At 41.7% G+C, this 14,769-nt stretch overlaps 1 protein-coding gene across 1 annotated transcript in view; it reads left to right on the forward strand.

Annotated features, from left to right (window-relative positions):
* Nucleotides 1-280: 280 nt before the first annotated feature.
* Nucleotides 281-14,769, forward strand: part of LOC115128019 (broad substrate specificity ATP-binding cassette transporter ABCG2-like) — a 69,706-nt gene continuing 55,217 nt past the window's right edge. The window contains exons 1-2 of the mRNA XM_065025182.1: nucleotides 281-384; nucleotides 585-794. Coding sequence (XP_064881254.1) covers nucleotides 595-794 — 200 coding nt within the window. The 5' untranslated portion in view covers nucleotides 281-384; nucleotides 585-594. The remainder of the gene's footprint in view (nucleotides 385-584; nucleotides 795-14,769) is intronic.

Here is a 14,769-nt window from a genome sequence, read left to right on the forward strand (position 1 = left end):
TTTGTTACATAAGGTTTGAGAATCACTTCCCTTATTGTGGTTGTAGAATTGAACAGGTATTTTCTGCATTTTGATAATTAGCGTGAATCTTCCTAGTTCTGCTCTGCATGCATTACTTTGCTGTTTTACCTTGTAAACTCTCTCACAGTTCGGCAGGGCTGTAAAAACTATAAATCTGCTGAAGACATACCAACACATTCATTTATATAGCTCTCAAACTTGGTTACACAACACAGCTTTAGAGCTTGCAAGAAAAGGCATTTCGCTGTACTTGTGCACGTGACATTAAAACTTGACATTTGAAACAATCCACATCACAGTCCACTGCAAGGAGAATTAGGATTACATTGGTCGACTCGGCAGTTCAGCTCTCCATTTCCAGTCGTAAGTGACACAAATGTGATATTTGATAGACAAATTATTTGGCGACTGACTATTTTGTTGTGTTTTTTTAACAATAGTTAATGAATGTGAATAGATGTTACAGTTGTTTAACTTTCAGATGGGAACGGTAGAGAGCAATAGGCTATGTTTACGTGATATAATTATTCCCACAGGCTACCTCGCTGTCTCATTTCTGACAGGACCTTCAGAATGTCGGAGAAGTACCAAAGCCACATCCTGGTGATGGAGGACCGAGGCACTAACGGGTCTCTTGAGTCTACCGGTACCGCCAAGTCCCCTCAAGGTTCAACCGTTAGTTTCCATAACGTCCACTATAAGGTGACGCAGAGGAGCGGCTGTCTGTGTTTCAAGAGGAAGACCACCACCAAAGACATTCTCATAGATCTGAAGTAAGTCGACTAGACGCTGTTGTTGAGATATAATCAGTCTTATACATGTGTCGGCTCTTAATACGATCCATTTCGTCGCAGGAAGAACATAATCCCGCAGAAGGATTTTAATGTATTTTTTAAATATTTAGAATCAGCCACCAGGGGGCAGCGGTGTTTGTCATAACAGACAGCAGGTGTTTCAGTTGTTTCAATGTGTTTCAGTTGAAGTAACCTATGTAAACTGATAAATAGACAATATCTAAAAGGGGTAGATGTATGTTTGTTAAAGAAAAATCTGTTTGTATTTTTAAATCAATTGTTTTATTATAGGTTCAAGGCAAACAATAATCAGAATAAATTCACAATAGGTTCAGTACTTGTGTGGCCCAGTGGTTACAGCCACTTATCCCGCATATGCCAGTCGGCTCAAATCTGTCCGACTTTTGCCCTTCTGAATTTTCTTGGGACTAGTAGGCTACTTTTCTAGTTACTCTTTGTGGGCTGTACTCTTAATCAGGTAATTTCTGAAGGAAGTGACTTATTACTCTGTTACATTTGACCAAATCACTTCAATTACAGTCAGATGAAAACCTAACTCCAAATGAAAACTCCAAATGTGTGTTTAAAAAAATATATATATATATATTTTTTTTGACATGAATCGATACTATTGGTTTCCCTTTATTTCCGCGTTCAAGACAACTGGGAACTCGGAAGAAGAAGAAAAAATCTTCTGACTTTGATTTTTTTTTTGAACTGTCTTCTATTGGGTAGGTATTTACGTGTCAAAAAGATACATTTCAAATAACACTAATTGATGCATAAAATAACACTATTTCACACGTTAAATAAGCTTGTTGACCAATCAGATATTAAGGTTGAATATTTTCCGGTAGGGTAACGCGGTGTTTCCCGCCAAAACCCGGAAGTGCCATTCAAAAGCATATAAAGCCTTTTAATGGGCCTATATCCTATATCTTCACTCCTGAAGATATTTTTGTTATTAGGTTCTTAGCCAGACACGATCTGGGGTAAGTTACACGTTAACAAGTTAAGTGTAGGGGGCAGTATTTTTTAATGTTTGGATGAAAAACGTACCCAAATAAAACTGCCTATTTCTCAGGCCCAGAAGCTAGAATATGCATATACTGGCAGATTATGATAGAAAACACTCTAAAGTTTCCAAAACTGTCAAAATATTGTCTGTGAGTATACAGAACTGATATTGCAGGCAAAAACCTGAGGAAAATCCAACCAGGAAGTGCCTCTTATTTTGAAACCTCCCTGTTCCATTGCATGGCTTCCCTCCATTTAAAGGGATATCAACCAGATTCCCTTCTCTATGGCTTCCACATGGTGTGAACAGCCTTTAGACAAAGTTTCAGCCTTTTATTCTGAAAAATGAGCGAGAATGATCACATCAGTGGATGGCTGGGTGTCCCCAGAGTTTTGCATGCGCCAACAGCTTGGAGCAGACATTTTCTCTCTCTCTCCAATTGAAAAAGCAACCGTCCGGTTGAAATATTATCGGTTATTTATTTTAAAAACAACCTGAGGATTGGTTATAAAAAATGTTTGACATGTTTCCACAAACTTTACGGATACTATTTGGAATTTTTGTCTGCCCGTCGTGACCTGCACGAGCCTGTGGATTACTAAACAAAACGCGCCAACCAAATGGAGGTTTTTGGATATAAAAATAATCTTTATCCAACAAAAAGAACATTTATTGTGTAACTGGGAGTTTCGTGAGTGCAAACATCCGAAGATCATCAAAGGTAAGCGATTCATTTTATTGCTTTTCTGACTTTTGTGACCAATCTACTTTGCTGCTAGCTGTTTGTAATGTTTTGTCTGCTGAGAGAGATGTCCTCACATAAACACTTGGTTTGCTTTCGCTGTAAAGATTTTTCTGAAATTTGACACGCCAGGTGGATTAACAACAACCTAAACTGTGTTTGGCTATATTGCACTTGTGATTTCATGAAAATTAAATATTTTTAGTAATTTAATTTGAATTTGGCACTCTGCAATTCAGCGGATGTTGACGGAAAATGATCCCGCTAATGGGATTGGTGTGCCAAGAGGTTTTTAACCTGTTATGGCTGCAATCCCGATACCGGGATCGATATGACAACTACCAGTGAAAATAGAGGGCGCCAAAATTCAAACCACAGAAATCTCATAATTACAATTTCTAAAACATATATGTGTCTTATATAAATTTACATCTATTTTTGTTGTTAATCCCACCAAAGTGTCCGATTTCAAATAGGCTTTTCAGCGAAAGCACTACAAACGATTATGTTAGGTCTCCACCAAACCACAATAAGCACAGCCATTTTCCAGCAAAATATAGCCTTCACAAATACCAGAAATAAAGATCAAATTAATCACTAACCTTGAATTATCTTCATCAGATGACACTCATAGGACTTCATGTTACAATACATGCATGTTTTATTTGATAAAGTTCATATTTATATCAAAAGATACAGGGTTAGGGTTAGCTAAAATACAGGGTTAGAGTTAGCTAAAATACAGGGTTAGGGTTAGCTAAAATACAGGGTTAGGGTTAGCTCAAATACAGGGTTAGGTTTAGCTAAGATACAGGTTTAGGGTTAGCTAAAATACAGGGTTAGAGTTAGCTAAAATACAGGGTTAGGGTTAGCTAAAATACATGGTTAGGTTTAGCTAAGATACAGGGTTAGGGTTAGCTAAAATACAGGGTTAGGGTTAGCTAAAATACAGGGTTAGAGTTAGCTAAAATACAGGGTTAGGGTTAGCTAAAATACAGGGTTAGGGTTAGCTAAAATACAGGGTTAGAGTTGGCTAAAATACAGGGTTAGCTAAGATACAGGGTTAGGTTTAGCTAAGATACATGGTTAGGGTTAGCTAAAATACAGGGTTAGGGTTAGCTAAAATACAGGGTTAGGGTTAGCTAAAATACAGAGTTAGGGTTAGCTAAAATACAGAGTTAGGGTTAGCTAAAATACAGGGTTAGCTAAAATACAGGGTTAGGGTTATCTAAAATACAGGGTTAGGGTTAGCTAAAATACAGGGTTAGGGTTAGCTAAAATACAGGGTTAGAGTTAGCTAAAATACAGGGTTACGGTTAGCTAAAATACAGGGTTAGGGTTAGCTAAAATACAGGGTTAGCGTTAGCTAAAATACAGGGTTAGGGTTAGCTAAAATACAGGGTTAGGGTTAGCTAAAATACAGGGTTAGGGTTATCTAAAATACAGGGTTAGCTAAAATACAGGGTTAGTGTTAGATAAAATACAGGGTTACGGTTAGGGTTAGCAAAAATTTAGGGTTAGGGTTAGCTAAAATACAAAAAAATCTACTTTTGATGTCAATTTGACAAAAGCTGCATCCCATCTAGACATGACCGATAAATCCTTCCTCGGCAGGAAAAAGACGAGTTGAGTCGACTATGGCAATTGATATCTGCACTGATTGATTATTTATTACTTACATGATTCTTACTTGAATGACCTACCTAGATGTTTAATTCCGTGCTGAAATCTGTCTGATTTGCATACTAGTAACATGATCGATAGTGAAATGTAGATATTTGATCCACTTACCTGATCCTCCTCAATATTTCAGTGTGAATGAAAAATAAAACCTCACACTTGGTGTAAATATTTTTGGTACATATTCACCATCACATGTATTTAAAATAATATTGTGAAATAAATGTTCAAATTGTAAAATTATTCCAATGTCGTGAGTTCCAGGTAGCCTAGTGGTTTAGAGCGTTGGGCCAGTAACCAAAAGGTTGCCAGATCAAATGCCCGAGGTGACCAGGTAAAAATCTGTCGTTCTGCTCCTGAACAAGTTAACCCCACTGTTCCCCTGAACAAGGCAGTTAACCCACTGTTCCCCTGAACAAGGTAGTTAACCCCACTGTTCCCCTGAACAAGGCAGTTAACCACACTCTCCCCCTGAACAAGGCAGTTAACCCACTGTTCCCCTGAACAAGGCAGTTAACCCACTGTTCCCCTGAACAAGGCAGTTAACCCACTGTTCCCCTGAACAAGGCAGTTAACCCACTGTTCCCCTGAACAAGGTAGTTAACCCCACTGTTCCCCTGAACAAGGCAGTTAACCCCACTCTCCCCCTGAACAAGGCAGTTAACCCACTGTTCCCCTGAACAAGGCAGTTAACCCACTGTTCCCCTGAACAAGGCAGTTAACCCACTGTTCCCTGAACAAGGCAGTTAACCCACTGTTCCCCTGAACAAGGCAGTTAACCCCACTCTCCCCCTGAACAAGGCAGTTAACCCACTGTTCCCCTGAACAAGGCAGTTAACCCACTGTTCCCCTGAACAAGGCAGTTAACCCACTGTTCCCTGAACAAGGCAGTTAACCCACTGTTCCCCTGAACAAGGCAGTTAACCCACTGTTCCCCTGAACAAGGCAGTTAACCCACTGTTCCCCTGACAAGGCAGTTAACCCACTCCATTGGCGCCGGAATACTTCCGGCGCCGACAGAGATGGCCGCCTCGCTTCGCGTTCCTAGGAAACTATGCAGTTTTTTGTTTTTTTACGTGTTATTTCTTACATTAGTACCCCAGGTCATCTTAGGTTTCATTACATACAGTCGAGAAGAACTACTGAATATAAGATCAGCGTCAACTCACCATCAGTACGACCAAGAATATGATTTTCGCGACGCGGATCCTGTGTTCTGCCTTTCAAACAGGACAACGGAATGGATCCCATGCAGCGACCCAAAAAAACGACTCCGAAAAAGAGGGAAACAAGGCGGTCTTCTGGTCAGACTCCGGAGACGGGCACATCGTGCACCACTCCCTAGCATTCTTCTCGCCAATGTCCAGTCTCTTGACAAAAAGGTTGATGAAATCCGAGCAAGGGTAGCATTCCAGAGGGACATCAGAGACTGTAACGTTCTTTGCTTCACGGAAACATGGCTCACTGGAGAGACGCTATCGGAGGCGGTGCAGCCAGCGGGTTTCTCCACGCATCGCGCCGACAGAAACAAACATCTTTCTGGTAAGAAGAGGGGCGGGGGCGTATGCCTTATGGCTAACGAGACATGGTGTGATGAAAGAAACATACAGGAACTCAAATCCTTCTGTTCACCTGATTTAGAATTCCTCACAATCAAATGTCGACCACATTATCTACCAAGAGAATTCTCTTCGATTATAATCACAGCCGTATATATCCCCCCCCCCCAAGCAGACATATCGATGACTCTGAACAAACTTTATTTGACTCTTTGCAAACTGGAATCCATTTATCCGGAGGCTGCATTCATTGTAGCTGGGGATTTTAACAAGGCTAATCTGAAAACAATTCTCCCTAAATATGATCAGCATATCGATTGCGCAACCAGGGGTGGAAAAACCTTGGATCATTGTTACTCTAACTTCCGCGACGCATATAAGGCCCTGCCCCGCCCCCCTTTCGGAAAAGCTGACCACGACTCCATTTTGTTGATCCCTGCCTACAGACAGAAACTAAAAAAAGAAGCTCCCACGCTGAGGTCTGTCCAACGCTGGTCCGACCAAGCTGACTCCACACTCCAAGACTGCTTCCATCACGTGGACTGGGATATGTTTCGTATTGCGTCAGATAACAATATTGACGAATACGCTGATTCGGTGTGCGAGTTCATTAGAACGTGCGTTGAAGATGTCGTTCCCATAGCAACGATTAAAAATATTCCCTAACCAGAAACCATGGATTGATGGCAGCATTCGCGTGAAACTGAAAGCGCGAACCACTGCTTTTAATCAGGGCAAGGTGACTGGTAACATGACCGAATACAAACAGTGCAGCTATTCCCTCCGCAAGGCTATCAAACAAGCTATGCGTCAGTACAGAGACAAAGTAGAATCTCAATTCAACGGCTCAGACACAAGAGGCATGTGGCAGGGTCTACAGTCAATCACGGACTACAAGAAGAAAACCAGCCCAGTCACAGGACCAGGATGTCTTGCTCCCAGGCAGACTAAATAACTTTTTGCCCGCTTTGAGGACAATACAGTGCCACTGACACGGCCTGCAACGGAAACATGCGGTCTCTCCTTCACTGCAGCCGAGGTGAGTAAGACATTTAAACGTGTTAACCCTTGCAAGGCTGCAGGCCCAGACGGCATCCCCAGCCGCGCCCTCAGAGCATGCGCAGACCAGCTGGCCGGTGTGTTTACGGACATATTCAATCAATCCCTATACCAGTCTGCTGTTCCCACATGCTTCAAGAGGGCCACCATTGTTCCTGTTCCCAAGAAAGCTAAGGTAACTGAGCTAAACGACTACCGCCCCGTAGCACTCACTTCCGTCATCATGAAGTGCTTTGAGAGACTAGTCAAGGACCATATCACCTCCACCCTACCTGACACCCTAGACCCACTCCAATTTGCTTACCGCCCAAATAGGTCCACAGACGATGCAATCTCAACCACACTGCACACTGCCCTAACCCATCTGGACAAGAGGAATACCTATGTGAGAATGCTGTTCATCGACTACAGCTCAGCATTTAACACCATAGTACCCTCCAAACTCGTCATCAAGCTCGAGACCCTGGGTCTCACCCCGCCCTGTGCAACTGGGTACTGGACTTCCTGACGGGCCGCCCCCAGGTGGTGAGGGTAGGTAACAACATCTCCACCTTGCTGATCCTCAACACTGGGGCCCCACAAGGGTGCGTTCTGAGCCCTCTCCTACACTCCTTGTTCACCCACGACTGCGTGGCCACGCACGCCTCCAACTCAATCATCAAGTTTGTGGACGACATGACAGTGGTATGCTTGATTACCAACAACGTCGAGACGGTCTACAGGGAGGAGGTGAGGGCCCTCGGAGTGTGGTGTCAGGAAAATAACCTCACACTCAACGTCAACAAAACTAAGGAGATGATTGTGGACTTCAGGAAACAGCTGAGGGACATTCAGGCTGTAACACAACAACATGTGGAATAAGCCAAGGGGCATTCAGGCTGTAAAACAACAACATGTGGAATAAGCCAAGGGGCATTTAGTCTGTAACACAACAACATGTGGAATAAGCCAAGGGGCATTCAGGCTGTAAAACAACAACATGTGGAATAAGCCAAGGGGCATTTAGTCTGTAACACAACAACATGTGGAATAAGCCAATGGGCATTTAGTCTGTAACACAACAGCATGTGGAATAAGCCAAGGGGCTTTTAGGCTGTAAAACAACAACATGTGGAATAAGCCAAGGGGCTTTTAGGCTGTAAAACAACAACATGTGGAATAAGCCAAGGGGCATTTAGTCTGTAACACAACAACATGTGGAATAAGCCAAGGGGCTTTTAGGCTGTAAAACAACAACATGTGGAATAAGCCAAGGGGCTTTTAGGCTGTAAAACAACAACATGTGGAATAAGCCAAGGGGCTTTTAGGCTGTAAAACAACAACATGTGGAATAAGCCAAGGGGCTTTCAGGCTGTAAAACAACATGTGGAATAAGTGAAGGGCATTTAGGTAACACAACAACATGTGGAATAAGCCAAGGGGCTTTTAGGCTGTAAAACAACAACATGTGGAATAAGCCAAGGGGCTTTTAGGCTGTAAAACAACAACATGTGGAATAAGCCAAGGGGCTTTTAGGCTGTAAAACAACAACATGTGGAATAAGCCAAGGGTTATTCAGGCTGTAACAACATGTGGAATAAGTGAAGGGGCATTCAGGCTGTAACAACATATGGAATAAGTGAAGGGGCATTCAGGCTGTAACACAACAACATGTGGAATAAGCCAAGGGGCATTCAGGCTGTAAAACAACAACATGTGGAATAAGCCAAGGGGCATTCAGGCTGTAACAACATGTGGAATAAATAAAGGGGCATTCAGGCTGTAACAACATATGGAATAAGTGAAGGGGCATTCAGGCTGTAACAACATGTGGAATAAACCAAGGGGCATTCAGGCTGTAACAACATGTGGAATAAACCAAGGGGCATTCAGGCTGTAACACAACAACATGTGGAATAAACCAAGGGGCATTCAGGCTGTAAAACAACATGTGGAATAAGCCAATGGGCATTCAGGCTGTAACACAACAACATGTGGAATAAGCCAATGGGCATTCAGGCTGTAACAACATGTGGAATAAACCAAGGGGCATTCAGGCTGTAACAACATGTGGAATAAACCAAGGGGCATTCAGGCTGTAACAACATGTGGAATAGATCATAAATAGACTTTGGACTCAGATCTGTTAGTAGGTACATTTCTATGGTCCAGATCAGGGATTGGTCCTTTTTGAAGGCCCTCGGATCAATAAGAATAAAGAAAATCAGTTGCTAGGTAGAATAGTAGAATACACAAGGTGAAGTCATGTTGTGCATCAGCAGTTTTTTCTCTTGTTATGTCAGTCACTGACAGTCACCCAATTGGCCCATGTCAGCTACATGTTTTTAGATTGGTTACTTGGTCTAATTATGTTAATTAGTTTAGCCAGCTATCTGAGCTGGTAGGAATCATGGTCTAATTATGTTAATTAGTTTAGCCAGCTATCTGAACTGGTATGAATCATGGTCTAATTATGTTAATTAGTCTAGCCAGCTATCTAAATTGGTAGGAATCATGGTCTAATTATGTTAATTAGTCTAGCCAGCTATCTGAACTGGTATGAATCATGGTCTAATTATGTTAATTAGTCTAGCCATCTATCTAAACTGGTAGGAATCATGGTCTAATTGTGTTAATTAGTCTAGCCAGCTATCTGAACTGGTAGGAATCATGGTATAATTATGTTAATTAGTCTAGACAGCTATCTAAACTGGTAGGAATCATGGTCTAATTATGTTAATTAGTCTAGCCAGCTATCTGAACTGGCAGGAATCATGGTCTAATTATGTTAATTAGTCTAGCCAGCTATCTGAACTGGTAGGAATCATGGTCTAATTATGTTAATTAGTCTAGCCAGCTATCTAAACTTAGTGATCATGGTTGAATTACCAGCACTTTGGCCCCCGTTGATTCTATTATGTTTCTCTCCGCCCTATGACAAAATGTGTAGAATTACATGAAATTAACTTTAAAAACGTAAATCATTTATCTCCGCAGTCAAGAGCGGGTGGGGGGGGGGGCACATTTTTCTCTCTCACACGTGAGTACGCAGACCTGCCTCTTATGATGACTTCAGAATTCTTGTGCCCCCCTTCATCACCGTTGGCCCTCCCTGGTAATTATAGTACTTCATAGATCCAAAAACGAGTCGACTCTGTTATATGGAGAAACGCCATGTGTGTAGTGTAAACAGTGACGGTTGGTCTATGCATTCTATTTCTATGTGTCAGAGTTCAACGATACAGTAGGCTAAAAAAGAGATCACAGTAGCCTTTATGGTCGTTGTCACGTTCTGACCTTAGTTCCTTTTTTTTATGTCTCTGTTTTTAGTTTGGTCAAGGTGTGAGTTGGGGTGGGCATTCTATGTGTTTGTTCTATGTTTTTGTATTTCTGGTTTTTGGCCTGGTATGGTTTCCAATCAGAGGCAGCTGTCTATCGTTGTCTCTGATTGAGAACCATACTTAGGCAGCCTGTTTTCTGTGTCTGTGTTTTACCATACAGACCTGTTTTGGTTTTCATTTATTTCTCTTGTTCTTTTGTTTTCTGTGTTCAGTTATATTCTGGACACTTACCAACGCTGCGCATTGTTCCGATACATTGTTCCGATACATTGTTCCGATACATTGTTCCGATACATTGTTCCGATACATTGTTCCGATACATTGTTCTGATACATTGTTCTGATACATTGTTCCGATACATTGTTCCGATACATTGTTCCGATACATTGTTCCGATACATTGTTCCGATACATTGTTCCGATACATTGTTCCGATACATTGTTCTGATACATTGTTCCGATACATTGTTCCGATACATTGTTCCGATACATTGTTCTGATACATTGTTCCGATACATTGTTCCGATACATTGTTCCGATACATTGTTCCGATACATTGTTCCGATACATTGGTCCGATACATTCTTCCGATACATTGATCCGATATTTCATTCTCCTCGTCAGAGGAAGAAGAAAATCGTTACAGCCTTTACAATAAGCCCGATCCTGATTGGATGGCGTGTCGCTGCTGTGGTAGTCGTGCTGGTTAAGTGTGCCTTGAATTCTACATAAATCACCGACGGCGTCACCAGCAAAGCACCATCACAGCTGTCGTTTCTCTTTGCTTATTTGAGCTGTTCTAGCTATAATATGGACTTGGTCTTTTACCAAATAGGACTATCTTCTGTTTACCACCCCTACCATATCAATTTACTATAGACTGTAGCCTTTACAGAGGAACCATATCAGTCTGAGAGAATGCTTTCTGATCCTATTATAATGGGGAGACTAGAATTCTATGGTTGAATTCTATACTCACTAAGTGGCTCTAGATTAGAGCGTCTGTTAAATGACCCAACGTATGTGTTGTGCTACTGTGTGTGTGAAGCGAATTCACCTGGGGAGGAGGGGACGTACATAATAACTCAGATCAAACACAAAATATGACCTTCTGTATCAGAGGAAGGAGGTTCAGGAGACCAGCAGGAGGTGACACACACACACACACACACACACACACACACACACACACACACACACACACACACACACACACACACACACACACACACACACACACACACACACACACACACACACACACACTAACCTAAATAATATTAAACCCAGACATTTCCTAAATAATACCTATTGAATCAGAGGAAGGAAAGGGTTCAGAGGCTCAGCAGGAGGACACACACATACAAACGCACCCGCACGCACGCACACACACACACACAAATACACACACACACAAACACACACACTTACATAAACTTACACACACAAATACACACACACACACACACACACACACACACACACACACACACACACACACACACACACACACACACACACACACACACACACAGGGACTGGGGTCATATGTCAGTACATGGACCCTGCTTTCATAAGTCCATTGTCTTACGTAGGGAAACAATGACCCCCTCAACATGTAACAACAAACATTCTCCCATGGCTCAGCTACACTGAACAGAAGATAAAGGCAACGCGTAAAGTTTCCATGGAGCTGAAATTAAATATCCCCAACATTTTCCAAACACACAAAAACATTTATTTCTCAAAATGTTTGTGCAAAAATGTGTTTTACATCCCTGTTAGTGACCATTTCTCCTTTGCCAAGATAATCCATCCACCTGACAGGTGGCATATCAAGAAGTTGATTCAACCGTATGATCATTACAGAGGTGCACCTTGTGCTGGGGACAATAAAAGGCCACTCTAAAATGTGCGGTTTTGTCACACAACACAATGCCATAAGTTTTGATGGAGTGTGCAATTGGCATGCTGACTGCAGGAAGGTTCACCCGAGCTTTTGCCAGAGAATTTAATCCTAATTTTTCTACCATAAGCCACCTCCAACATTGTTTTAGAGAATTTGGCACATCCAACCGGCCTCACAACCCGCAGACCACGTGCGTCGCGTGGGCGAGCGGTTTGCTGATGCCAATGTTGTGAACAGAGTGCCCGTGGTGGTGGAGTTGTGGTATGGGCAGGCATAAACTACGAACAACAACACAATTGCATTTTATCGATGGCAATTTGAATGCAAAGTGATACCGTGACGAGATCCTGAGGCCCATTGTCGTTGCCATTCATCCTCCATCACCTCATGTTTCAGCATGATAATGCACGGCCCCATGTCGCTATAATCTGTACACAATTCCTGGAAGCAGAAAATCTCCCAGTTCTTCCATGGCCTGCATGCTCACCAGACGTGTTACCCATTGAGCATGTTTGGAATGCTCTGGATCGACGTGTACGACAGCGTGTTCCAGTTTGCTGATGTCAACGTTGTGAACAGAGTGCCCCATGGTGGCGGTGGGGTTAGGGGCAGGCATAAGTTACGGACACAATTGCATTTTATCAAATTTTGCACAAAAATAATGTGATGAGATCCTCACTGTGAGGCAAAAACATTTTTTGAAAGGTTATCTGTGATACCAGATACCAGAACCAGATACTGACTGGTTTCTGATCACACCAGATACTGACTGGTTTTCTGATCACACCAGATACTGACTGGGTTTCTGATCACACCAGATACTGACTGGGTTTCTGATCACACCAGATACTGACTGGGTTTCTGATCACACCAGATACTGACTGGGTTTCTGATCACACCAGATACTGACTGGGTTTCTGATCACACCAGATACTGCCTGGGTTTCTGATCACACCAGATACTGACTGGGTTTCTGATCACATCAGATACTGACTGGTGTTCTGATCACACCCCTACCTTTTATTTAGGTATCTGTGATGAACAGTTGAGTATCTGTATTCCCAGTCATGTGAAATCCATAGATTAGGACCTAATGAATTCCATTTAAATGGACTGATTTGTTCATATGAAATGTAACTCAGTATAATGTGTGTTCAACTCTTTGTGCCAGGATTCAATACCATCAGCTGTGGATACACCTTATAGCAGCCTTGACATGTTAAAGGATCATTTCTGATTGAGTCAACATGTTTACTGGAAATGCGGTCTCCGCGAACGCGGAATCATTGCCTTTAAAAAGGTACATAGCTGACAAAACACAATCAGATTGAGTCCCGGCCTCTAATAATTTGACAGATTTCTCTCTTACTAAATATATCAGTGACGATATTGTCACAGCCGTCGAAAGAAGTGGACCAAAGTGCAGCATGGTGAGCGTACGTTTACCTTTTATTTCAAATGTGGCCAACAAAAACAAAAAAAAACGAAGACACAACCGTGAAGCTTACAGGGCTATAGTGCCACTAACAAAAGTCAAATACCCACACTGAAAAGAGGGAAAAAGGGCTGCCTAAGTATGACTCCCAATCAGAGACAACGATAGACAGCTGTCCCTGATTGAGAACCATACCCGGCCAAAACATAGAAATATAAATCATAGAAATAAAGAACATAGAATGCCCACCCCACATCACACCCTGACCTAACCAAATAGAGAAATAAAACGGCTCTCTAAGGTCAGGGTGTGACAGATATGTTCTATTTTTAACTTCAAACACTGTATTTACTAACAGTTACTAAATGCAGAGAAGAATGGAAGAAACTCCCCAAATACAGGTGTGCCAAGCTTGTAGCGTAATACCCAAGAAGACTCAAGACTGTTAATCGCTGCCAAAGGTGGTGCTTCAACAAAGTACTGAGTAAAGGGTCTGAATACTTATGCAAATGTGATATTTCCGTTTTTTAAATTTCGAATACATTTGCAAACATTTCCAAAAACCTGCTTTTTTGCATTGTCATTATGGGATATTGTATGTAGATTTTCAGAATAAGACTGTAACGTAAAACAAAAAAAAAGAATTGGTCTTTTTAACCTTTATTTAACCAGGCAAGTCAGTTAAGAACACATTCTTATTTTCAATGACGGCCTAGGAACAGTGGGTTAACTGCCTGTTCAGGGGCAGAATGACAGATTTGTACCTTGTCAGCTTGGGGATTTGAACTTGCAACCTTCCGCTTACTAACCACTAGGCTACCCTGCCGCCCCACTTAAGCTCATCAGAAATTCCACATTGTGTCCTGTCTGAAAGAGCATTCTCACAACACAAGCCTGAGGGGGAGTGTTCTCTTTACTATTAATATAAATAACATTTGTCTGTTAACCTGTAATATAAATACTATATGAATAACGGTGGTCTATCTGTTAACCTGTAATATAAATACTATATGAATAACGGTGGTCTATCTGTTAACCTGTAATATAAATAGTATTGGTCTCTCTGTTAACCTGTAATATACATAGTATTGGTCTCTCTGTTAACTTGTAATATACATAATATTGGTCTCTCTGTTAACTTGTAATATAAATAGTATTGGTCTCTCTGTTAACTTGTAATATACATAGTATTGGTCTCTCTGTTAACTTGTAATATACATAGTATTGGTCTCT

The sequence above is a fragment of the Oncorhynchus nerka genome, linkage group LG12 (genome assembly GCF_034236695.1).
Source record: "Oncorhynchus nerka isolate Pitt River linkage group LG12, Oner_Uvic_2.0, whole genome shotgun sequence".
Classification (NCBI taxonomy): Eukaryota; Metazoa; Chordata; class Actinopteri; order Salmoniformes; family Salmonidae; genus Oncorhynchus; species Oncorhynchus nerka.